Source organism: Athene cunicularia, assembly GCF_003259725.1.
Source record: "Athene cunicularia isolate RWA chromosome 13 unlocalized genomic scaffold, athCun1 chr13_part1, whole genome shotgun sequence".
Lineage (NCBI taxonomy): Eukaryota > Metazoa > Chordata > Aves > Strigiformes > Strigidae > Athene > Athene cunicularia.
The window spans coordinates 6,723,222-6,747,822 of NW_020799117.1; the positions used below are offsets into that span (position 1 = coordinate 6,723,222).

At 53.8% G+C, this 24,601-nt stretch overlaps 1 protein-coding gene across 2 annotated transcripts; it reads left to right on the forward strand.

The window, feature by feature from the left end:
* The first annotated feature begins 3,476 nt into the window (after nt 1-3,476).
* LOC113485109 (proton-coupled amino acid transporter 1-like) lies at nt 3,477-24,601 on the forward strand. Of its 2 annotated transcripts, XM_026858013.1 has the most exons (10): nt 3,477-3,644; nt 4,379-4,469; nt 5,643-5,731; nt 5,969-6,064; nt 6,790-6,874; nt 9,953-10,171; nt 10,403-10,501; nt 11,986-12,152; nt 18,153-18,322; nt 21,979-24,601. In XM_026858013.1, exons 1-10 carry the CDS (start codon nt 3,502-3,504, stop codon nt 22,245-22,247), a joined length of 1,428 nt encoding a protein of 475 aa, XP_026713814.1. In that variant the 5' UTR covers nt 3,477-3,501; the 3' UTR covers nt 22,248-24,601. The 2 variants fall into 2 exon arrangements, with proteins under 2 accessions (XP_026713814.1, XP_026713815.1); XM_026858014.1 differs by lacking the exon at nt 5,969-6,064 and having other exon boundaries at nt 3,500-3,644.

A 24,601-nucleotide genomic window follows, 5' to 3' on the forward strand; every position in this document is an offset into this window, starting at 1 on the left:
GGGGCTGGCAGCCCGCGTGGGTGCGCGGGGTCCCGGGGGTGTTGGCACCCCGCGTGGGTGCTCAGGGGTGCAGGAGTGAGCTGGCATCCCGCGTAGGTGCTCAGGGGAGCTTGGGCGCGCTGACAGCTCTTATACGTGGCTGGGTGCGTAGGGGGGTGTGCAGAGCCTGGGGGGTGCTGGCAGCTTGCATGGGTGCCCACCCGTCCCTGGGGGTGCTGGCATCAAGCATGGGTGCTCAGGGGAGTTTGGGGGTGCTGATATCCCGTATGTGTGGCCATGTGTGATGCTCAGAGTGGGTGTAGAGGGCTGCTGGCAGGTTGCAGGGGTGCCAGGGGGTCCCTGAGGGTCCTGGCAGCCTGCAGCAGTGTCTCAGGGTGCCCAGAGCCTTCATAAGTGTATGGCCGGCATAGACCCTGTGTGGGTACCCAGGGGTGTGTTCTGGTGGCGCCCTGTAGGGGTGCTGGCAGCCTGCGGGGTTCCCCTCAGAGTGTCTGGGGGTGCTGTGCAGTGTGTGTGGGTGCATAGCCCCCCCCTCAGTGTGCACAGGGCGTGAGGTGCTGGTAAGGGTGCGGGGTGCTGTCTGGTACTGCGGGGAGGGCAAACTGGAGGGTGAAGGAAGCCCCGTGCCCTGTGGGGTGCAGCTGTGCTGCTGTGTGGGGGCACAGGGTGGAGGGGGAGTGGGGTAGCAACAGCGTGGTTGGGGCAGGAGATGTGGGGACTGGGGTGGAGGTTTGTGCTGAGCAGTCTCCCTGTGGGGAGAAGCCAGGCTGGGGGGACATGCTGCGAAACGTGGAAGGGTGAGTCTGGGGGTGTCTCTGGGACTGCAGGAGCACCAGGTAACAGGAATGAGAGACTGGTGCTCTGGGGGTGCAGCCATGGTGTCTGGGAGGTGTCCTGCAGGCAGGGGAGTGGGGCAAGGCGGGAGGGGGATCTGGCAGTGCCAGCTGTCACTTGGGTTACACTGAGATCAGTTACAAGAGTAATAGAGGTTTCGACATGTCATAAGGGAAGCGGCAGTGAGTTTTGCTGTGCAGGTCACTTTTCCAAAAGATTTCATATTGTCCGTTCTGCACACAGCCCCTGCTCAGCTGGGGAGAGCTGTCAGGGTCAGCAGCAAGTTGCATCTTGCTTTTGACTTCTGGCGTGGGGTTGTCACTCTGAGGGACAAATTGCTGTCACCCTGACCCCCTGCCCAGCTTTCCTAGACGCTTCACTCACCATGATGAAATTGCTAGTGTGCGTAGGGGAAAAAAAAAAAGCACATGAAAGTGGCTGAGGAGTTGGGTTTAAAGTGGAAACCAGATGTGACTGTTCTTGTCTTTGCTCTTTGTAACGATGAGGAAATGATGTAGTGGGGTTTTGCTTCAGTTTGAAATATTCATTGTGTGGATGAGACAAGTTTTACAGCAGTTTTTCTTGTTGATCACGGGGGAGCTGAGTGCTCGCTCCCTGCTGCTATGCAACCTTTAATCCAGACACAAAGAAGGCAAGTCATGATGAACGCATTTCCTTGGCTCTTCAAAGCAAAAAGCAGCTGGGCCTGCTTGGGGAAAAAAAAAATAAAATCACGGGGAGCGATCAGGCAGACTGATGTAACCGTGCTGTTTTATCTGGAGGACATCGCTGTTGGGTAGTTCAGATAACGTGCAGGCCATCTTTGGGGAGGGGTATCCATGCCTGACCCAACCCTGGCACCCTCTCTGCCTGCTGTCCTTGCCCACAACCAGCCCTTGATGCTTGGCAAAACCTCCCAAACCTCACCCTTGGCCCTCGGGCCTGTCACTGATGACAAAAAGCTTCTAACGCTTTCCTTCTGTAAACTAATGCTGCCGCTCTTCCCGGTCCCTGCCTCGCCAGATCGCCCTGCCTGCGCTGGAGCCGGTTCAGGGCATGATTACATGGCCTGGCTGGGCAGGAGTGATGCATGTGCTGCCTTCGGCTCCGGGGTGCCTGCCTGCCTGGCAGGCGGGCTCACTGCTGCTCTGGAGCCTGGTGTTGCGCAGGATGGACTGGCCCTGCTTTCAGCTGGCGGTGTTGCCTGGTGCTTCAGGAAATAAAGTAGCATTGTTGTGGCCTGAGTAACTGCTCCTGAGCTGCTGGGATCTGAAGCAAGCATCCAGGGTTGAGCAAAGTCCCTTTTGCTCCCTGCTTCCCCTCTGGTTGCAAGGCCGGACCCTCCCAGTAGTTACAGCTCTTGCCTTGTTTTTGGAGGCAGCAGCCAGGTTGAAGAGAGCGGTGCTGGGAGTGGGGAGTGCTTGGGGGCTCTGGGATGGAGCAGGACTCGAGCAGCCTGTGCTGAGCTTTCCCTGCACAGCCAAACGTTTAGGTCTGTGTTGGGACCACATCCTGCGGGTGCTCGCGTGACCCGTTGGGTGCTCGAGGAGCCCTCTGGCAGGAAACGAGCCTGTTTGCAGCAATGATATTTCTCTGCTGCTTCCCCTTGGCCCCATCCCAGCTCCCCACCAGCTCCAGGAAGGACTGGGACTGCTGGGGTGGGGGTGATGCCCGGGGCATGACACCCCAGAAGAGTCTTGGGGCAGGACTGAGTCACCAGGCTGTGTGGCAGGAGCCTGATGGATAATTTCCCTGCCTCTGGTTCTCCTTCCTGCGAGGCATTCGGGGTGCTGGGTGCAGCTGGGGGGCTGGAGGAAGCAAAGGCTTTTTTTGGGAAAGGAGTGGCAGGCTGTGCGGAAGCTCTTCAGGGCACGTGTGGGAATTAAACCAGCTGACTGCTTTCCAGCTGAAGGCAGGAGGCTTGTGTCCTTGGTCAGGGCTTGTGCCCCTGCTCCTGGCTTTCAGGACCCTGCGGGGGTTTTCACTGAAGCAAGAACTCCAGGTTGTGCAGGTGCCCATTAGTCCTGTAGGTGCCTCCATGGCTGTGAAACCTTTGGGGCAGGTGGTTTGCAGTCAGCACGTGGACCATGCTCCTGCTGGATGGAATGTAATCAATGTTTTAAAAATTCTTTTTAGTAAAAAGGCTTTAAAAAAAAAATAAAAGAGAAGTTAGGAAACTTTCTCTTCCCTAGCAAGAGCAAGCTGTTCCCTTGCAGCAAACTGTGTGTGGGTTAATAGTGCTAAATGCTCTTTCCTGGGCATCCTCTTGCTGGCCCTGCACACTGCCAGCATGTCCCTCCCTTCCCTGCTGCCTGTGGCTGTGGTGCCACACTCACCACCCTTGGAGCAGGAGTAGACAGGTCCCTTGCCTGTCGCAAAGCAGGTCACATCCAGGCTTTGCCTGAAGGATCCTGAGCCCGTCCTGCCTGGGTGTGCCCAAAATAGGGGCACGAACCTGCAGGAAGAGCCAGTGGGAATGTGCCATGCACCCTTGACCTTAGGACATGCCAGCTTTGTGATTGCTTGGGCGGGAGCGTGTATAAAAGCCCTGGAGGAGACCTTGCTCTGGCAGTACCAGCAGGTCTCTGCACAATGGCTGACCCCAAGGAGCCCGAGAAGGGCGCTGTCGAGCTGCGCACCCCTAATGCAGCTCCCTCCACAGGGACCATGTCCACCCGGCGCCTCCGCAGCGAGGACTACAACGACTACAGCTCCACGGACGTCACGCCAGAGGGGAGCCCGCCCGGCGGCATGAACGGTTTTGCCCACCCTGAGTCCTACCAGCGCTTTGGGGAGGCCAACGGCACAACGTGAGTGATGTTTCCTTCCCTGCTGGGCTGGCCCAGCACCTGGAGAGGGTGGAGGAGGTAACGGTGGCTCCCTGCTGCCTGCCAGCTTTGCTGGAGGATAGTGGAGCTGTGGTTTTATGGAGAATCCCTTCTGGGGGTGGCAAGGGCAGAGCTGTGGCCCTGCCTCTGTGGGGTGCTGACACCAAGAGAGCAGCTGCCTCAGCGTTGATCTCTGCTCTCTGGTGAAGCTGGCCATGCTGGCAGTGGGTGGTGGTTGATGCTTTTTTCCAATATTCACCTGCTCCAGCTAGGTTCCATGGGGAGCTGTGGTGAGCAAACAGCATGTCCAGCTTCAGAGGGTATGTGGGCATGTTGCAGCCATGCCCTGAGGGCTTCTTCGTGCCTTATTCACCGGCTCAGGCAGAGGGTGCTGTCTCTGCCCAGTGGGGACCAATACCTTCAACTCGGAGACTCTCTTGTTGCGCAGCTGCTCAGTGCTGAGCTGTGCTTTTGCTGGATTTTTGCCCCAAACTTGGTCCTGCGAATGTCCACCCAAAATCTGTTTGCTGACTCTTTGCCTCCAGTCCTGCCTTGCTCTCACTGGGCTGAGCTGGGTTCAGGGGACAGGATCTGGACCTCCACGTGCATTTCCCACAGCAGCTCAAAGCTGCTGGACCCTGAGCATCATGAGCCGAGGGCTGAGGCTGTGCGTGGTGGGTATGCGGGCGTCTACTGATGCATCTTTTCTCTTTCAGGTGGTACCAGACCCTGATCCACCTCCTGAAGGGGAATATCGGCACGGGGCTGCTGGGGCTGCCTCTGGCTGTGAAGAATGCCGGCATCCTGGTAAGGCACCTCTCAGCCCTGCTGTGCAGGAGCTGTGGGGTAGTCACCTCTGGGCATTGGGCAGCTTGTGTGGATGCTGTTAGGGCTCGACTCCCTGCTGAGATGTCTCTTGGTGCTTGGCAGCTTGTGAGCTTTTTCACCCTGGGCTCTATGGCTTGATTCATTTGCTGCTGAGACTGTTCTTGTCACTCCTGCCTTGTGCTGGCTGCTCTTGAGGAGTTCAGCGTGCGAGTCGGGGCTGCGGTTTGCTCTGCTGGGGTCGGGCAGAGTGCTGGGTCCCTGCCTCTTCACCCAGCTGGATGTTACCTCCCTGGCTTCTGCGACATCAGCCCCTTTCTCCCAAAACACGCTGTGCTGTGCTCTGGTGGCATCTCCTCGCCCTGCTCATGGCAGGTTCAGCATGACTTCCACCTTAGTTTGTCCCAGCTGGTCCGTGCTGAGCATTCTGTGTGTCTCCTGAGGGTCCTGCGAGCACAGCACACACGTAACGAGTCCCATCAATCAATGGTTAAGGCTGGTGATGGGGGACGGTGGCGTGCTTCCCTCTGTGGGGTTTCACGTGGGCTGGTCCAGCCTCGCAGCTCTGGGGTCAGTGGATGTGATGCAGCTTTGCTGCCTGAGGTCACACTTGGAGGTCAAACAGCAGCCCCTGGCCACTCTCACAGCTCCCCCCGGCTTCTGTCCCAACGTTCAGCTCCTCTGTGTCTGTATTGTACCCCAGCAACTGCCATCTGTGTGAGAGGTGGGGGCACCTTGCTGCTCTGCTCTGGGTTTCGTCACTCGACAGTGCAGTGTTCCTGTTGCTCACATTGAAAAGATAAAAATAATTTAAAAAGAAAACTTGATTTCCTTTGTCCAGACCATGGCCTCTTTGTCACCTGTTTAATAGGGATGTGCAAGATACTTTGAAAAACAATCCTGGAAGCACTTTGCCAAGCCCAAACTGCCTTAACTTGCTTCTTTTGCATCATTCCTGCCAAGTGCTTGGTGCTCTGTGGGGTTTCTCGGTTCTGGGGCAGGGGGGGCAGTTCCCAGGAGCAGCACCTGAGCCCCGGTGCAGCCTTCAGCAGTGTTTCAGCTCACAGAGCCGGTGTTTTGTCTGGCAGTGAATGTCATCGTGCAGCTCTGCCTTTGGCCATCAGAGTGCAGCCTTCCCCCTCTCTTCCCCTGCAGCTGGGTCCTGTGAGCCTTCTGGTGATGGGAGTCGTGGCTGTACACTGCATGGGCATCCTGGTGAAATGTGCCCATCACTTCTGCTACAGGTAAGGAGCAACTCCCCTCCTTGGCACTGCTGCTCCTATGTCTCTTTCTTCTTTCCCAGGAGGCTCTGTGGGGTTTTTTAAGCCTCCCAGCAGCAAGTTGTCCATGTTGAAGCCTCCATTTGAAACTTCTGGGCTTTTCACAGGAACTGTTTTCCCATTAATATCATCATTTGCCTTGGGAAACAGCAGACAGGGCTGATGTGATGTCCCTTCTCTCTTTCTTTCTTCTCTGGACAGGTTCCAGAAGCAGTTTTTGGACTATGGGGGTGCCGTGGTGTACGGGCTGGAGTCAACTCCCAGCGCATGGCTGCGGACACATGCCGTCTGGGGAAGGTACTTGTTCCCCTGCTCCAGGCAGGGGTCTTTAAGCCCAACATGTGCTGCAGCTGGGACAGAAGAGCTGACGGGTCTCTGAGCTGTGTTGGCAGATGAGTTCAAGTGACATAAAATGTTATTTGGTTCATCTACCCTGAGCGCTCAGTGTCCCCCGAGGGTAACATTGGAGTCTGACTCAGTCCTGTCCCCAGCCAGATGTGGCTTAGACTAAAGGAGGGGGTGAAGTAAGTTTCCACAGCATAACAAAGGGGTAAATAACATGTACTGCAGTGCTGGCCTGTCTTGTTAGACACTGGGCATGTCTAATGGCTGCTCCCAGGGATGCTCCCAGCCCTGTGGATGTCCCATATCACACAGATCATTGCACATCAGATGCTGGGAACTGCCACCTATTCCTGTGTCTGGGAGTGTTGTCTCCAGCTGCGACAATTCAGTGGACTGGAGATGCTAAACCCAAGCAGGAGACTTTCCTCCTGAGGCTGGTCCTGACTAGGAGGGTATAGGAGGGGACACTGTAGAGCCTGAAGTCTGCGAGGTTAGGTGGAGGTATGGTCCTCTCTCCTGATCATCGAGGAGAAGGCAGCTGGGCATGCTCTGACCTGCACATCTCAACCCCTGGGGAGACCAGCATCGCTGCAGCCTTGGAGTGCAGCCCCAAGCAACCCAAGTGGGCTCTTATTTCTGTGTGGCCTGGCTAACGAATGGTCTTTTTTCTATTCTAGGCGTGTAGTGGGACTTTTCCTGATCGTCACTCAGTTGGGTTTCTGCTGCGTGTACTTTGTCTTTCTGGCTGACAATCTGAAACAGGTTAGACTTGCTCCCTCTTTTGTGAGCAAGGAGAAGGTGAGAGAGGGTGTGGAGGTGCTTGGGTTGTTCTTAGCTCCTGTGTCATAGCACTGTTCTTCACCAAAGGTCTGGTTTCTGTAGCTGCTGCTGCTCAGGAAGGTGCTGCTCCTCTGCCCTGGTGTTTTGGAGGATCGTTTTTCCTGTTTAAAGAGGGCAGGTTTTTCTGAGAGTCCCAATGACTCTGCTCCATGTGCAGAGGTGCTGGAGCCGTCCATGTCACCCAGGGGAAGTGGGGACTGTTCCTGGTGAGGGAAGGCAGGAGGGAGCTGACAGAAGAGGGACTGTACCTTTGATGCCCTGCCCGCCGTGGTTAATGAGTTTATTGATACTCTGTAGATGGTAACATGTGGGTACCAGGATCTGCTGTGAACCTCTCTTCTCCCTTTCTCAGACCTGTTTGCATTCCAGTTTCTTTCCTCATCCTGTGGCTCTGGAGCTTAATTACATCTTTAGGGAAAGAGTTTCCTTCTGCCAGGTGTCAGGAGGAAATAAACAGAAACCCTGAACTGTTTGGCTGGCTCCAGCTCTGTCAGAAACTGGGAATAACAAGTCCCTGTTCCCAGCCTCCACCAGCTCAGTGCCTCGCAGGTGGGGCTCAGCATTGTTCCCACGTGTGCTCCTGCTCTTTCAGCATGGTCTGGTCTCTACCGCTGTGGCTGTGCCCTTCATCAGCTCTTCCCTGATGCCCCTCAGCCCCAGAGGTGGTTCCCATTGGACCAAGGCAGGGGTCTCTGCCACTGGGTGCTGGAGGATGGATGGGCTCTGCCTCTGCTCAGGGAGCAGCAGCTGAGGGGATTCCCTTTGTGCTGCCCTGTGGGATGGCTGGGAGTAGGAAACGGGTCAGTGTCTGTGATCTGATGCCAGCAGCCCTGGGAGCAGGAGCGAGTGGGGTGTGTGCGTGGGGCTGGGCTCCTGCTGCTCCCCACAAATGGCTCCTTGCTGCTCTTTCAAGGTGGGCTTCCTTTTGCTGGGCCCCTTGCAGCAGAGCCTGAAGACTGGCTCAAGCCATAAGGCAGATTTGCAAAAAATCTGCAAATTCAACCCATTTAGGCCATAGCTGGGAAACTTCATGCTTGGCTTAATTTTGAATTTTTTTGGATGTGGGGAGGGGAGCGCTGCTTGTTTCTTTTTGTGGTGGGGAATACTGTGTTAGATGGAGAGCAGTGGTGCAGGTGGTACCTTGGGCGAGGTGCTGCTGTGCTGGACGAGCTTTGGTTTGGAAAATGGCTTTGGAGCAAGCCAGAGAGGCAGGGCAGGCCGGGGCTCGAGCAGCGCTGCCCCGTGGGTGCATGGCTCTGCACTGCCCTCTCCCACGGAGGATGCTGATTTGTGCAGAAGCTCTTTAGCTTCTCCTCTGGGGCACAACTCATTCCAGAGCAGGTTAAATTAGTTGGCAGGCAGCTCTTTGCTGCAGTGGCCAGATGGCACCTGGGACCCAAACCAGCTTGGTCATGGTTGTGTTGGTAATCCACAGTGTGCCCGTGCTCTTGGGAGGGATGGCTCAGCCACCCATTTCCAGGGACAGAACTGTCCCTAGAGGTGAGCATGTGGCCTGGAGTGCCTTTGGAATGAAAGACCCCAAGGAAAGGACGATTTTCTATGAAGAAAGTGAAGTTGGGGGCCAGCAGTAGCTTCCATGTCTTTGCCTGGGAACAGGGCCCTGGGTGACTGAAGGTGTGTGTGATGTTGAGTGTAAAGTGGTGCAGACAGAGGAAAATGACCTTTGAGGAAACAAAATGCCTTTTTCCTCTCTTCTCAACTGGTGGGCAGCACAAACCAGCCTTCGCCCTCGGTGTACTTGGCTGCCAGGTTCGCGTGCTCAGTGAGCCTGGGCTCGGGCAGGTTTTGCTATGTCAACTCAGATGCTGTAGTTAGTCCCTCCTCTGCTCCTAGCAAGGTAACAGGGATTTGCTTTGAAACTACCTGAAAACCCGTGTTACTTTGATTTTAATTGACTAGCTGTGTTGAAAGTGAGCTGATGGGGTAGTATTCTGACCCACCTGGGTTGGGCTGCCAAGATCTGTGGCTCTCAGACCTGTGTGACTCTCAGACTTCTACAGAGAGACCTGGACAGGCTGGAGTGATGGGCTGAGGACAACTGGGGGAGTTTCAATAAGGCCAAATGCTGGGTTCTGCACTTGGGCCACAACAACCCCCAGCAGCGCTACAGGCCTGGGGAGGAGTGGCTGGAGAGCTGCCAGTCAGAGAGGGACCTGGCGGGGTGATTGACAGTCGGCTGGACATGAGCCAGCAGTGTGCCCAGGGGTCCAAGAAGGCCAATGGCATCCTGGCTTGTGTCAGCAATAGCGTGGCCAGCAGGGACAGGGAAGGGATCTGACCCCTGTACTCAGCACTGGGGAGGCTGCACCTCGATTACGGGGTTCAGTTTTGGGCCCCTCACCCCAAAAAGGCCATTGAATGACTCGAGCGTGGCCAGAGAAGGGCAACGGAGCTGGGGCAGGGTCTGGAGCACAGGTCTCCTGGGGAGCGGCTGGGGGAACTGGGGGGGTTCAGTCTGGAGAAGAGGAAGCTGAGGGGAGACCTCCTGGCCCTCTACAGCTCCCTGCCAGGAGGGTGCAGAGAGGGGGTATGAGTCTCTTCAACCAAGGGACAAGCGATAGGACAAGAGGGAATGGCTTCAAGCTGTGCCAGGGAAGGTTTAGACTGGATATTAGGCAGTATTTCTCTGCAGAAGGGGCTGTTGGGTGTTGGAATGGGCTGCCCAGGGCAGGGGGGGAGTCCCCATCCCTGGAGGGGTTTATGAGTTGGGTTGACCCAGCGCTGAGGGATCTGGTGTTAGGTTAGTGTTAGGTCAGTGTTAGGTTAATGATGATTTATGATAATAAATATAATTATATTTATTATATAATATACAATTTATATATATCATATATAATAATATAGGATTATATTATATGTATTATTTTTATATATTTATATAATTATATTATCTAATATAATAGATATAATTTATGATTTATTTAGGTTAAATAGATGATTCTGTGATTCTGTTCATCAAGCCTTCCTGTGTTTCCGCAGGTCATATCTGCAGCAAATGGGACCACCAATGACTGCAGCCCAAACAGGACAGTGGTCATGACCCCCACCATGGACTCCCGGCTATACATGCTTTCCATCCTGCCTTTTGTGGTGTTGCTCACGTTCATCCAGAATCTCAAGGTCCTGTCCATCTTCTCCATGCTGGCCAACGTGGCCATGCTTGTCAGCCTTGTTGTGATCTACCAGTACATCGTCAGGGTATGTGCATGTGGTTCCCCTCTGTGATGTCCCATGTTTTGGCATGTGGAGGGAGCTCAGCCGTGGGGTGTGTGCATGCTGTGGGGTGCTGCTCGCTCCCGTGGGCACAGCGGTTATCCTCTGCTCCACAGGGCTTCCCCTGTGGCATGGGGCTGTGACAGGGAGCCATGGGAGCAGGCCAGGTCCTCCCCATCCACCCCGCATCTGAACTCTGCGTGGGCTTTTTTCCAGGACATTCCTGATCCCAAGGACCTGCCTCTAGCAGCAGCCTGGAAGACCTACCCTCTGTTTTTTGGCACCGCGATCTTTGCTTTCGAAGGCATCGGGGTGGTAAGTCTCGGCGTGTGGCAGCGGGGCTGCCTGCAAAGGAGGCTCAGCCCATGCTCGGGCTTGCTGCAGCACCTGCTCTGCGTTGCAGCTGTATTTGCAGATGAACTTCTCTGACAGTAGCCCAAATTCTGGATGATGCTGTTAGCTTTTAGCCTCCAGGCTATCTCCTGGGTCAAACCCTGTTGCTTCCATCTGAGGCTGGAGGAGCACATGCTCCAAACCTCAGGAGGTTGGTTGCTGCTTTGAAGGTGGCTGTATCTGGCAGTGGGTTGGGCTCTGCTGGGAATTGCACTGGCAGCTGCCTTTGGCTCTGCTGGCTAACCTGTGGACGAGGAATCGTCCTGAGTCTTGTTACTAAGCTGGATCCTGAAGCTGCTTAAGTGAGAGGCCAAAAAACGTGACAAAAAAATGTGATCTGTTCCTTCCCACCCTGCTGCGGAGGCACCGAGATCTTCCTTCGGCAGCCGCGTGGCTCCAGCCTGCCGTGGGGCTGGATTTGCATGTGCCTCTCATACAAGACGCTGTAAATAGGCTGGCTGTGTCTGTGAAAAAGCTGGGTGGGTGGGTGGAGAGCTTAATGGCTCCCTAAGATGTTGTGGGTTGCTTCTGGGAGCTCCCTTCAAAGGAGAAAAAAATGTTTTCATCTCTTAATATACGGTGGCTGTATAAACACAGGGCTGGAGAGGGCCAAATCCATTACAGGAGGAGTGCTTACTGAATGCTGTGCCCAGGGCAGAGGGCTTTTGCTGTCAGTGAGGCACAAATGCTCTCTTCCTCGCATGGCTTGGAGGTGTAGAAGCAAATAAAAGCTTTTCTGGTCCTGCCTCCTTGCCAGCTCTGCCACTCTGTCTCTTCTTGGAATCCCTACCACTCAAGGACAGCTATAAAAATGTTTGCTGAGGTCCTATATTTGAAAGCGAATGTTAGTAGTATAGAGGTGAGGGACTTGCCTTTGTCTTTTTTTATTTTTTTTTATTTTTTTATTGTCCTGCTCAGTTGAAATCTGTCCATTCAAACTTGATAGGAGAGGAGAAGGTGTCTTGGTCTTTCCAAGGTCTGCTGGGGAAAATAAGACAATGTAACACGATGAGCCTGTCCCAGTGGGCGTGACTGTGCTGTTTTGGGGTGCAGAGTATAATGCAACCAAGGAATGGGGCAGATGGCATCGCCCCAAAAGGCCAGGCACCAATGGGCACAGCTCCTGCCAAGGGGAGGGAGCAGGTCCCTTCGTTAAGGCAAGGCCGTGAGTGACTTTGATGGAGATGTGCCATGCCAAGCGTGAAGGTCTCGAATGGGAGCACAGAAATCAGATCACCAGGCTTTTTCAACTGGGTTCTCTGGGCTCCACGTGTGACTGTCCCATCCCCTGTCATGGGGGGCTGTGCTTGGCCATGGGGCTGCCTCTCCTGCTTTCTAGGGCTGAGTGGTATAGAGGAACGGGGAAAACCTGCTGCTCTGTCATCCTCTTCCTCTTCCTCTCACAGGTATTGCCTTTGGAAAACAAGATGAAGAACCCCCGGCAGTTCCCACTCATCCTCTATGTGGGGATGACCATTGTCACCATTTTGTACATCAGCCTGAGCGTCCTGGGGTACCTGCGCTTCGGGGCGGACATACAGGCCAGCATAACCCTCAACCTGCCCAACTGCTGGTGAGTCCCAGGGGCGAGGGAGGAGCGTCCTGGCCAGGGAGGCAGGAGATGGGGCAGTGGGGGATGTTGTTCCTTAGGAGAACTAATCTGGATGAGCTTGGGGAAGGATGAAACGTGCTGTAACCAACTGTCCAAAGGAACTTGTCAAGGGTTGTCTGATGCATGGGGTGGTGAGGCTCATTGCTGCAGGGTCTTGGCTCTGCAGCTCAGGCTGCTTCCTTGGGGTCCCTGGTGGTCCTTGCCTGGGTAGATGCAGCTCCTGCCTTTTTCTTGGAGCCTTGTGGTGTCTTTTGGGGTGATAAACAGCACTATGGCTGGCAGATGTTGAACACAACCCCTGCATGGCAATATTGGAAGGTCATTGAACAGTGGAAAAACTGCTTCTCTTTCCCAAATGAAGCACATGGAAAACTAAACCCAAGAGGGGTGAGATGTGATGTCTCCATGCATGGGCTGCTTGTTTGCAGCCCTGGAGCTCCAACTCCCACTCCTGGGCTCTTGTGTTTTGCCTGGATGCAGCTCAGCTCGAGGCAGCACTTTGCCTGTGAGTGCTGGTGCTGTGAGGATACCCCTTCCTAACCATGGGGGCCAAGCTCTGCAGCTCCCCAAACCTGTCTGTCCTCTTCTGGGATCCAGCAAGGCTTCTTGAGATGCTCCAGTCTCTGGCTGGAGCCCTGTGGAAATAAATGTGGCCTGACCCTGTACCTGCTTACCTGGAGGGGTTATTTCTCCTCTTTCCAGGGCTGGTGGCTGTTGCAGCAGCTGACTGGGCTGCATGCTGGTTTGTTCTGGGGGTTGGCTGCTCAGTGTCACAGACCCATATTCATCCCAGAGCAGAATTGCAAGTAGTTTTTCTTGCCTTTCGGACAAGAATTGTGGAACACGCAAATATAGGGAACAAATGTCTTTTCCAGCTTGCTCTGCTTGGGACTATTTGAGGAAGTCCTGAAAAAACTCATCTCAGTTCTTATGACACTCTGTTTTAGCGTGTCTGTATGGCAGAACATGGTGCTGACAGGCGAGGAGGAGCTGGAGAGCAGCTCTTCTCTGCACTGCAGAGGTACCACTTGCACAGCAGCACCTGCACCTCGGTGCGGAGCTGGGCTGAGGGTTGGCTTTGATGCCACGAGGCTACTTGAAAAGCCATCCTGTGGCAACACAGTTTCTCTGGGTTTGCTTAGGAGTACTCTGAAGTTCAACAGTTTCTCTTCTATGTCTCTACTGACTTGAAAATCCTGCAAGAGACCAGAGTGAGAATTTGAGCTGGGGGTGCCTGTCCCCCTCCCTAGCCCATCCTCTGCTGTTAGCAGCTGCCCATCACTGCAGTGGGTCTTGCTGCCTCTTCGCCCCTGTTGAAGTCAATGTGGCTAGGACTCAAATTTTGAGTCACTGATGGGTTTCCACATGCTGATCTTGTAGACCTGCATAGCTGGGGCTCTGGAGAAAGCGAAGATTTTTTTTTAAATTAGAACCTGCTTTGCTTTAATTATTGCTATGTGTTGTTTGGTTTTTTTTCCAATTTGAGTGCACGGACTTCCGTTCATGCTGGATCTGTGCAGTGACAGAGCTGCTGGATATTGGTGTCTGTGTGGTAGAAGGTCCTGCCCCTACTGAGAGCCCAGCTTTGTCCCCTGCAGGGGCTGGGAGCTCTGCCAGGTCCCTGCTCTCAGCAAAGAGGGATGGGGCTGGTGGGAAAACATAGGGAGCTCTGAATCCCACCATCCCAAGCACAGGAGGTGTGAATCCTATCCGCTCCGCAAGCTGAAATGAGGTGAGGAGGTGACGAAGTGCTGCTGCTTCTCCTGAAGGTGGAAAGCAAGTTAGATCCAGGTCTTGGGCTCTGCAGGGCACCAGGTAACGCCACAGCCTGTAATGACATCTGCTGGCCTGTAACGCTGCCCGGGGGCTTCTGTGGCAAATCTCAGCTTTGTTTGCTCTAAAGAATGACCTTCCTTTAGAAGAGGGTAATGGGATTTCTGTGACTAGCTAGGCTACAGAAAGACCCTATTTCAAATACGTGTTTCTAGGAGTATCCACACTTTATGTTAAAGTACTTTTCTGAAAAAAACTATCGGGTTTTTCAGACAGTGAGAAGAGCCCTTTGGAAGTAGTGCCTGGGGAAGCCTGGGCACGTGGCAGGGCTCCTGCGGGCTGCTTCTGGGGAAGGTGTGCTGCAGTCCTTGTGACTCAGCAGGCAAAACACTTCAGTGTTTGTGCATGTTGCTTCCTGGCAGAACATTTGATGGAGGCTGTAAATACTGGACTTGGAAATGAGTTATCTAAAGTGAGGGTTGGGATACTTGGGCTAAAGCCTTGACCGCTGTATTCCCATGCATTAAACTGTAGGTGATGGGTGAGGACTTGCTCTTGAAATGAGTGTTTTGCCCATCCTACTTTGCCTGAAGGTTTTCTCCCCAGCAGTAAAAGATGTCGGGCTGCAGAAGCTGGTCATAAGGGCTGTGGGTGAGAAGTCATGGGATTTGCCTGCGGCGTTGAAGACGAGGTGAGGATTGTGGCAGAGATGCTGCATCCTTCCTTGGCTGTAGCTGTTGCCTGGAGGTCTCTAGAACAGATTGGATGAACGTGTCAGGAATCGTTGAGTTACAGGATGACTAAGGACTTTTCCAGTCTCATTTCTCTTTAACCGCAGCTTCCTCAAATGAGGAGTGTGTCAGTTCCCAGTGCCCCATCTAACCAGGCCTCTAAAATATGCAGAAATCCCTCCTCAGAAGCGTTGCTTCACCCCACCATCTGAAGAGTGAAGAAATGCTGCAGTGAGGGGCAAGATGTTTGGTTGCGTATGGCCAGTTGGAGGTAGGTCATGACAGAGCTTATGGCCAAAGGAAGGTGATGCCATTTCTTGCAGCTTGTTGGGATGGCCTGGTGTAGCTCGCTGGCTCAAGCAGGCTGTGGTTGGCAGAGCAGTGGCTTTCCAGGGCCCTGTGTGGACCCGTGTTTTCTGGGGGTCAAGGCTAGTGCTTGAGCTCTTCCTCTTGTTGATATTTAAAATGCCCTTTGAGCTTGTTGTCCTGGTTCCTGACCTGTACAGGATTGGTACCCAACCTTCTTCTGTACCTTTTTTAATAACATCTCTTAATCGTGGATTGCCCTCGTGCGCTTTATGGCTTTACAGCATCACTTAACTGAAAACACAACGATAAGATATTGCAGGCCGTGAGGTGGGTGGCTCAAGGCTACCGTGCACTCAAGTCATGTGTGGCTGAGTGGGCGCACTCTGGACTCTGTGATAGCTTTGTCTTTAGTTTGCCTATGGAATCACAGGTTAACTTAGGTTGGAGAGGGCATCAGGTCCACCCACCTGCTCAAAGCAGGGCCAACTTACATTCTGAATATCAGTAAGGAGGGAAGTTCCCCACCTCTCCAGGCTCTTGTTCTGGTGCTTAACTTGCTTACTGGCATGCAGCTCTGTCCCATTGTCCCTGATTCTTCTACTGTGCAACTCTGAGAAGACTCTGTCTGTCTTCTCTGTGCCCTCCTATTAGGTAGCTGAAGACAGTAGTAATATCCCTCTTAACCTCCTCTTGATGCTGAACCACCCCAGGTCTCACAGCCTTTCCCTGTACGTCATGTACTCCAGTCCTAACTATTTTAGTAGCCTCCACTTGACTTGCTCTGGTAGGTCAATGTCTGTCCTGTCCTGGGAGTCTCAAGACTGGACACAATACTGAAGATGCAGCTTCCCAAGCCCCAGACAAGAGAATAATCCTTACCCTTAACCTGCTGGTTATGCTTTTGCTAACACAGCCTGGTATATGATTGACCTTAGTCACTACAAGGTCCTGCCCTTGCCTCATGTTCAGTTTGCCAAGACCTCCAGGTTCTATTCTCCTGGCTAGATGGGAAGCTGGGCCTCAGCCCTTCCCATGTGTGGGATTTTGTGCTTGCATTTGAACTTCGCCTGTGCCACCATGTTGTTTATGCTCTGCTCCAAGGTGTGTCAGCCATCCCCTTGAATTTGGTCTTGGTGGGAACTTGCTGAGAGCTCATCCAGGTCCCTGATGGGGATATTCCCATGATTGCCCATTGGCAAATCCCCACTGGGTGTTCACTCTGTCCAATATGTGCCTGGAAATGGATGCTAGGAAGACATAGTCCATACTTTTCTGGGGATCAAGGTGAGGCTGATTAGCCTATAGCTTCCCTGATCCCTTCATTCCCTCTTGAAGGTGGATGTGATTCTTCTTCCCAGGCCAGGCAGTGGGACCCTGATCACCCTGCTCTTTTAAAGATGATAAAGCGGCTTCAGGCTGATGTTGCTCACAACCTTGAATACATCTGATCTGGTCCCACGGACTGCATAATGCCCCATCACTTAGGTGATCCGTTACGCCATCCCCCACGACTGTGGGAAATGTTTGACTCCACCAGACTTTGCCACCAGTGTTCAAAGTTGTCTTGCATGTGAATACTTGGCCTTCTCTGGTTTGAAACTGTTGTTGTAGCAGCTGAATGCTGAGAGCCAACACAGAGGGACACTGGCTTGGGCCCAAAGAAGGCAAAAGTGTGTAAGAAGGCAGGAGGAACCAAATACCTTCTTCAGCTTGTATCCACTTCATATTTACCCATGTGGTATGGCCAGGACCCATGTATCCTGCTTGGTCAGCACGTCTTGAGTTGGGGAATGGGTGGGATCATATGTGATGTCACTCCTCTTTTGGAGAGGACAGAGAGGAGGCTTGAAGGTGGCTTTCTGGCCACCTGTGACAGGCGCTCTCCTGCAGCCACGCTTGCCCCCCGCCCCCCCCGCATCGCTGTAGGATCTGGGATGTGGTGAGATCTGTCTCGGGGTGAGCCTAAGGTGTTGTCTGCAGCCTGTCTGCACTCTGCCTTCCTTCTGCTCAGCCTAAACTGCTCTTTTAACTGTCTTGCCCCCAAACATGTATTATGCAGCATTCCAAAAATAGCTGCTCTTTTTTGTTTTATGGAGGAGGTTGAGTTGCACGTGGCAGTGGTGACGTTTACATCACATTTGCTTTGTAAGCCCAGACTTATCCCTGGAGTGCTGCCCTTTTCTCCCTCCTCAGAAGCCAAACAGTAATAGAAATCTGTGAACTATTCATGGCTGCAGCTGATAAGCCTCTTTGAAGATACTCTTTGTCTCCTGTTTTAAGATGGTGAATAAAATCTAGCTGGTTACAAATAGGAGAAAAGGAGGGGTTTTTTCTTCCTTTAGCTTGGAGGCTGGATTTTGTTAGTGAAGGTCAAGGTGAGGAACCTTGGGGTGGGTGATGGATGCAACTTCATTCTGGGTCACTGGCCAAAAGTCAGGATTGCAGGCTCTTGGCAGTACCAGTGCTGGTGGGTGTTTGGGTGTTGTCTGGGGGGGGCAGTCATGAAGGCCACCCAGTGTCACTGCAGACCTTGCAGAGTTCAGCCTTGTCAAGTGGAGAGGGTGGTACGGAGCCTGTGTCTGCACGGGGAGCAAGGTACCTGGAGGACTTTGTGCAGCCAAGGGCAGTGTGGCGCATACCTGAGCATCTAGAAATGTGGGTAGGTGCCTTAACTTGTTGAGGAACAAGTTGGGCTCCTGGTCCCTTGGCCAGGGACACCTCAGCTTTCCCTGTGCCTTTGCATGAGTTAGGAGCAGGACAGTGTTTTGGTGTTTTTTGGAGTATTTTTCTTGTTGTTTTTTCAAATAGCTCTCAATATCTGTTTCCATGAGTTTTACCAAGGGGAGACAGCACTTGAGAGGCTGCTGGCTCAACTCCTGACCTGATGATTCTTTATGCAAAGCCAAGCCTAAAGGCTCTGATTAGGTGTGGGGGAATGTGTTGCTGCAGCATGGAGGTTGTGCTGTCTCCTTGCTATCTCTTGCCCAAGGAGGGCCTCTGTGGATTGAATGCATCACCCCTAATTTTCCAAAACTGTTCAGGACACGAAAGTCCTTCTTGGCAGAGCATCCCCTTCTACTTTCTGCCATCGATGGGTGAGAGCTGGAGCAAGAGTGTGTCTCACTGGTCTCCTCCTTCTTGTTTGCAGGCTGTACCAAGCTGTCAAGCTGCTCTTCTCCTTCGGGATTTTCTTCACGTACGCCGTGCAGTTCTATGTGCCCGCTGAGATCATCATCCCTCCCCTCGTCGCCCGAGTGTCGGAACGCTGGGGCTGGCTGGTCAACCTGCTCCTCAGGGTGGTCCTGGTCAGCGTGACCTGTGAGTAGAAAGCAGCTTGTTTGAGTTCCCCTATGAGGATGTGGCACCTCTTTCCTCCCACAGGAGGTGGTGCTGAGAGCCTGCGCCCCTTGCCTTGCTGCCTCTGGCCCTGCTGCTAAAGCCTCACAGCAGGGAGTTCCCTGGACCTTGCTGATGCAAGCCAGTGGACAACGGTGGCCTCCAAGGAGCAACAGCAGTGGTCCTCTGCCCCTCTGTATGAGACCAGTCTTCTGAGTGGAGGAGTAGTAAACTTCCCAGATCATTTGGAGGTCACAGATCCCTGTGGAGTCTTGGGCCTGGAGTCCCCCTGATGGCACTTTTGGGGGGCATTGAGATCCATCAAGCTTTGTACAAAACACTCCCAGCACCTGGTCTGGAGCCAGGGCAGCCCAGACTGGAGGCTGTTCTGTGTAGGCAGCATGCAGCCAGGCTCCTTGTGCCTGTGTGATGGGGACACGGCTGCAGAAGGGTTGCAGACCACGAGGGAATGGGTGTCCACGTACACACACGTTCATTGCAGCGTGTAGCACAGCAGAAGGCAGCAGACAATGGTACATGACCCATAACCAAAGCCCTGGTGTGCCCGTGGCAGTCTACTGGGGTGCGGAGTGTGCTGCAGGGCAGGTCTGGCTGGATCAGCCCTAAAGTGTGGGGGTTTTTTTGGTACCTCAATACGAGAGAGATCTCGAGGTGCTGGAGCGAGTGCAAAGGCGGGCAGTGAAGCTGGTGAAGGGCCTGGAGAACAAATCCTATGAGGAGTGATTGAAGGAGCTGGGACTGTTTAGTTTGAGGAGGAGAAGGCTGAGGGGAGAACTCACTCTCTACAACTACCTAAAAGGACATTGTAGAGAGGGTGGTGCTGGTCTCTTCTCACAGGGAATTAGCGATAGAAAAAGAGGGAATGTCTTTGAACTGCAACAGGGGAGGGTCAGACTGGACATTAGGAAAAAAATTTTCACAGAAAGAGTGGTCAGAGAGTGGAATAGGCTGCTCAGGGAGGGGATGGAGTCACCATCCCTGGATGTGTTTAAGGGTCATTTCGATGAGATGTTGGGGTTGTGGTGTAGGGGAGAACTTTGTAGAGTCGGGCTGATGGTTGCACTTGTGATCCCAAAGGTCTTTTCCAACTTGAATGATTCTGTGATTTCCCTTGATGGTGTTTGGTGCCTGCGGTGAGGCTGTGGTGAAGTGGGCTGCTGGGCTTGAGCCTGGTGGACCTTGGGAAAGGTGTGGAGCAAATCAGGTGCAGGAGTATCTGATTTTGACTGGCTTTGATTCCCAAATGCTAAATCCTTGCTGTTGTCAGCACAGCTGAGACGCTTGACTGAGCTCCCTGGCGTCACCTGCTGAAAAAGAGCTTTTCTCCTTGGCTTGATGCTGCTGATGCACCAGAGCTGAGCATCAGGGGCCTGGCCCTGCATCTCAGCTGGCTTTAGTTTGGGTTTGAGAGGAGCGTGGTGCCAACTTGAGGAGGGTGAAGCTGGCTGAGAGCAGGGTGCTGCTGGTTTCTGGGCTCTTGTTAACGATGAGCCAGAAGTGCTGCATTATCAGAGGTGGGCAAAGCCAAAAAAACCCCACCACTGTGTGCTGAGTTCCTGAAGCAGTGCTCTGCCTCCATGCCTGTAGCTGGAGGGATGGTGCAGGGATGAAATCCTGCCGGGCTTGACCATGGGCTCTAGCCACCCTGGTGCTGTGGTTGGACTCAGAGCCTGCCTGTGGGATGGAAGCCTCTCCCGGAGGGTTTTGGGGTTTGCCTGGCCAGGGAAGTGAAGGCTTGGAGTGATGGGATGGCTTTAGGCACTGGCAGTGGCTGTGCCCTCCTGTTTGGGGGTAGGGAGGCAGCGGAGGTGTTGGTGGAAGGATGCTGGTTCCTTTGTACCTCCCCTTACCCTTCCATGTAAGAGAGGGCTGCGGCTGTTGGTGAGGATAAAAGCAATTAGGGGGATTGCATGAATATTCATCAGATGATTGCGTGGCTGGGGAACAAGCCGGTATCATGGCTTTGGCTTCTAAAGAGAGGATGCAATTTGGTGTATGGGTGTCTTTTAAGCTTAGACTTCAAAACCAGCACACTTAAAAACCCTTTGAATTAATACCTGTGGAAAGCATGACCGTTGCCCCTGGAGGCTAAGGACTGCAGCTGGTGCTTCAGTTCTGCTTGTTTTAGAGGAGGGTTAATAATTTTGTTTACTTTGAGTCCAAAGAGAAGTGTAGGGTGGGCTGAAGGTGCTGTTTGTGGTCAGTTGCTCTGCTCTCCCCACACGCTGCCGGAGCAGGGATGCTGTTTGCAGCAGAGACCTGGAAGAGTGCTCCTTTGCCTCTGTGCAGGGCTGAGCACTGGGATAAACTTCCTCCAGGTCAGCTCAGCAGGGACCTTTGCTGCTGTTTCCCGTGGTGGAGTGATGGTTTGTCTCTAGGTTTATTCAGATGACACAGGGCTTCAGTGGTGGTGATGTGCAGGAGAATCTCCTTTTTGTGTCTTTGCCTGCTGTCAGCCTCCCAAGCCTTCCATCTCCTGCGGTGCCATGGGTGATTTTTGGCTCAGGGAGGCTTCAACAGCCTCTTGCCTGGGAGTGAACAGATCCCCCTGGTAAGGAGCCCTGAGGTGACCCTTCACCACAGCTGTAGCTGCCACGGTTCTAGGTGTCTCCTATTTCTAAGCAGAGCTTTCAGAGCAATAAACCAATTTATTTCTCTTGATGCTGAAGTCTGCTTTGCTTGCAGAGGATGCTCTTCTGTTGTGCAAAGCTCGGGTTGCCTTTTTCTCTGGCTTTATTTTACCAAAAAGCAGCAGCGATGCTCTTGAATGCTGAGGTTGCTGTATATGGGGAGCTTGCTCAGTGCATGAGCATCCCGAGGGCCACCGCTCCTGGTTGCAAAATGGAATCTTGACCATCCTTTACTTGAGATCTGCTCCCCAAACGCCAACACTGCGGTGCCCTGAGAGGAGCCCAGAGGTGGTGGCTGTGGCTGGCTCGGAGGAGAAGGCACCATCCCTCCGTCCTCCCCTGGCCCCGAGCAGGAGCAGGAATATGCCAGAGTTTGCACCGCTAAGTTGGAGCTGTCAGAAGTTTCCCAGGGGGATTTTCCTTGGCTGTAGTTTTTACTGAACAAATGTTCTCCCCAGGGCTGTGCCGTAGGTGCTCTGCTGTTGGAGTAGCTCTAAACACAAGCAAACCACAAGGATTTATTCGGGGTGGGGGAAGAGATGGATTTTTTTCTCCTCCCATCTCCTGCTTTTATGGGGTTTCTGAGGCTTTACGGCTCCCCAGGTGTGGGGGGCAGGAGTGCTGGCTCTCACAAGGGGGGCCAGCGTTGCTGGCAGCTGCTCTTCTGCCAGCGGCGTCTGTTTGCCGGGGCACCCATCCTGCTCAGCCCTGGAGCCTGCTATGGGGGTGCCCAGGGCGACAAAAAGAGTTTCGTCTGTGAGCTGCGCTTTGTTAACTCAGTGTAACGGCTTAATGGCTTGTTGGGGAGGAGTTGCTGGAAAAATACGCAGCCATGTCTTCAAAGCTCTTTTGTCAGGGAAAAGGGCAGAGGTGTGACTTAAGCAGATGGCATCCCTGCGGTGGGTTTTTGCTCACTTTGACTCGGGGGAAGAGGGTCTCTGCTGCCTGGAGCCGGCAGCACTAACGCCGTGTCTACTCCTTCTCCAGGTGTCCTGGCCATCCTCATCCCGCGCCTGGACATCGTCATTTCGCTGGTGGGCTCCGTCAGCAGCAGTGCCCTGGCTCTCATCTTCCCCCCGCTGCTGGAGATCGCCACCTACTACACAGAAGGCATCCACCCCCTCGTCGTGGCCAAGGACATCGCCATCAGCCTCTTCGGCTTCGTGGGCTTCGTGGTGGGGACATACGAGGCGCTGGTGGAGCTGATAGCGCCCGCCGCTGCTGTTGTGAACAGCACCAGTGTCATGGTGCAGTGATGGGCCCCCCCCGACCCTGCCGGCCCCTCTGGATGCCATGCTGGGGGCACACGGGCACCGGGCACTGCTGGTCCCCTGGGAATGGCCTCCCCTCTCCTCTCGGGAATCAGGGTGGCTTTGGCCTGCGAGAGGACAGGGCCACCCCCCACTGCAGCCGTCCCTCTGCGGTGGGGTCCCATGCTGGGCTCCGGGCTGGACCAGTGCCTTCCTTGGGGGCTTTTTGGGCAGGTGATACAGCAAAACAGCCCTCTGGGCACCTGTAAATAGTCACTTTGAGAGGTGAGGAATCCCAGGGATATAGATTTTGATTTTATTTTATTTTTTTAAATCCCAACCTTTCTGTATATCCCCCGTTCCTTCAGTCAGGGCGGGGAACAGGGACTGTTCTTTTTTGTGCCAGTTTGTTTGGTTTTTTTTCCCTCAGCACTTTATTTTTACAGCAACAGAGAAACCTCAGCTCAGGTTGGAAAGTGTGGAGCTTCTTCCCCACCCCAGCCTTGTGGGGAGGGTGGGCAGAGCCACCAAGGTTTGGAGCATCCTGGGGCCCCCCCAGCTCTCCCGTGGTGGGATCCCCAGACATGGCATTTGCTCCTGCCCTGCTCCGGTGCTGTTCCAGCTGCCTCGGGAGCTGGGCACTGGGCACGGCACCTCCCTGCCCTGGGAGGGTTTGCTGAACCCTGGTCCACGCTTTCAGTAGTGACACTTCTTTTTTCCCCATCTAACGCACATACCTAACGCGTGGCTTTAGAGAACCGAGGCATGGGGAGAGCGAATTGGCTCGGCCAGAACAAGGGTCTGAGCCAGTCGCCTTGGGGTGTGAGCCCCCTCCCTGCACGGGACATGGTGTCCCCGGGGCTCACCGTGTGCTGCCCACACACCACAAAAAACATCACCTTGTTTACAGTGCCCGAGCTGGCCCTGGCACGCTCCGGCTGCATTTGCAGGCTGACACTGAATGTCAAATCACACACAAAGGATTTTTTTTTTTTTTTTTTTTGTGTGTTTAGGACAAGAGAGCAAATGCATCCTCCGTGGGATGTCTTTTATTAGAGGTGCAAAAAGGTTTTGGCTGAGCCCCCTCCCCTGCAACCCCGTGTTGGCCAAACTCCTCCTTGCTAATGCAGCATCTCCCAGACGCCAGCAGCGTGGTGGTTTCCTTTGGAGAGCCTTTATCCCTGCATCCTGCTGCACCCGTGTCTCCCTGCGGGTGGGCAAAGGCTGCTGGCGGTGTGGGAAAGGAGTGTGAATATAGCCCTGGTGGGCTGTGTTCCCATCTTTGATGGAGGGTGAGTGAGGCTTGGGGTTATTTTTGGTGTTTAACCTGCTCCTGGGAGGAGAAGGCTGTGCAGAGCGGTGTCCCTGCAGCCTGCCTCCTCCGTGTGTCATGTTTCAGTGTCTTGCGCTGTGTCCCCTTTGCTGGCTCTGCTCTGGGTGCCCTGTGCCGGTACACGGACCCGTGACCAGGTCCAGGGCAGGTCTGTGCCACATCGCTGCTCCTTTCCAGCCCCTCACCTGCTTGCTGCATCTCTTGGTGCTCGCTTCGTCTCCTCCAAGTCTGTGCTGGTGAAGGTTTTGGCCTGCTCCAGCATAGCTTGGTCCTGACCAGAGCAAAGCTTTAAGTCAGATCCTCCATCTGGAGGACACCACGGGGATAGAGGGCAAACGCGGGGGCTCCAGGGCATGCTGTGGACAGGAGAAGTGCAATATTCACGTCCATCACTCTGTACTGACCCTGGCGTGGCCCTTGGGGGCTGGATTTGAGTGCAGAAATGTCACCCTTGGCAGAGCAGGGCATGCTGTGAGGAGCAGGGGACGTCTGATGCTTGCCCCCAGCTCTGTCGGTACTCCACAAGAAGGCTGGCCACGTTTTGGGGGACAGCTGTGTGCCAGGGCATGTCCCCAGCCCGGCACTGGGCATCAGTGGGTTTGCTAGAAGGGCCCCACGCATCCAAACTCACTTTGCAATCAGTGATGAAGACCTCATTTCCAAGGAGACCGGGATATCACAGCATTAAATGTTTTTAGCAGTTCGTCACTTTTATTGGGGAGAGCAGGGTGTGTTTGGAGATGGGGCCACAGGTGCTAGTGGGGGCACGTGGTGTGAGGGGCTCTGCCAAACCAGGAGGACCTGACACAGGACTCGATGGACACAAAAACTTGACACTTGTGTATTGTAGGCTGCTCTGTAACCAAGGAAACTGTAAATATACGAGTTATTAATGTACATGTCTTGTGCCTATGGATATTGTCAGCGTACTGCGTGTGTAGCTGCCCAGTGCAAGAGCTGGTGCTGCACCTGAATCATGTATCTTACTTTAATCAATAAATATGATCTATTTTTTACGTGAAAAGGT

Excerpts from the sequence above, each read along its gene's own strand:
- LOC113485109 (XM_026858013.1), top strand. The coding sequence starts at position 3,502 with ATGTCCACCCGGCGCCTCCGCAGCGAGGACTACAACGACTACAGCTCC. Across the intron at positions 3,645-4,378 it reads GGGGAGGCCAACGGCACAAC|GTGGTACCAGACCCTGATCC; the intron begins GTGAGTGATGTT and ends TTTCTCTTTCAG. Across the intron at positions 5,732-5,968 it reads GCCCATCACTTCTGCTACAG|GTTCCAGAAGCAGTTTTTGG; the intron begins GTAAGGAGCAAC and ends TTCTCTGGACAG.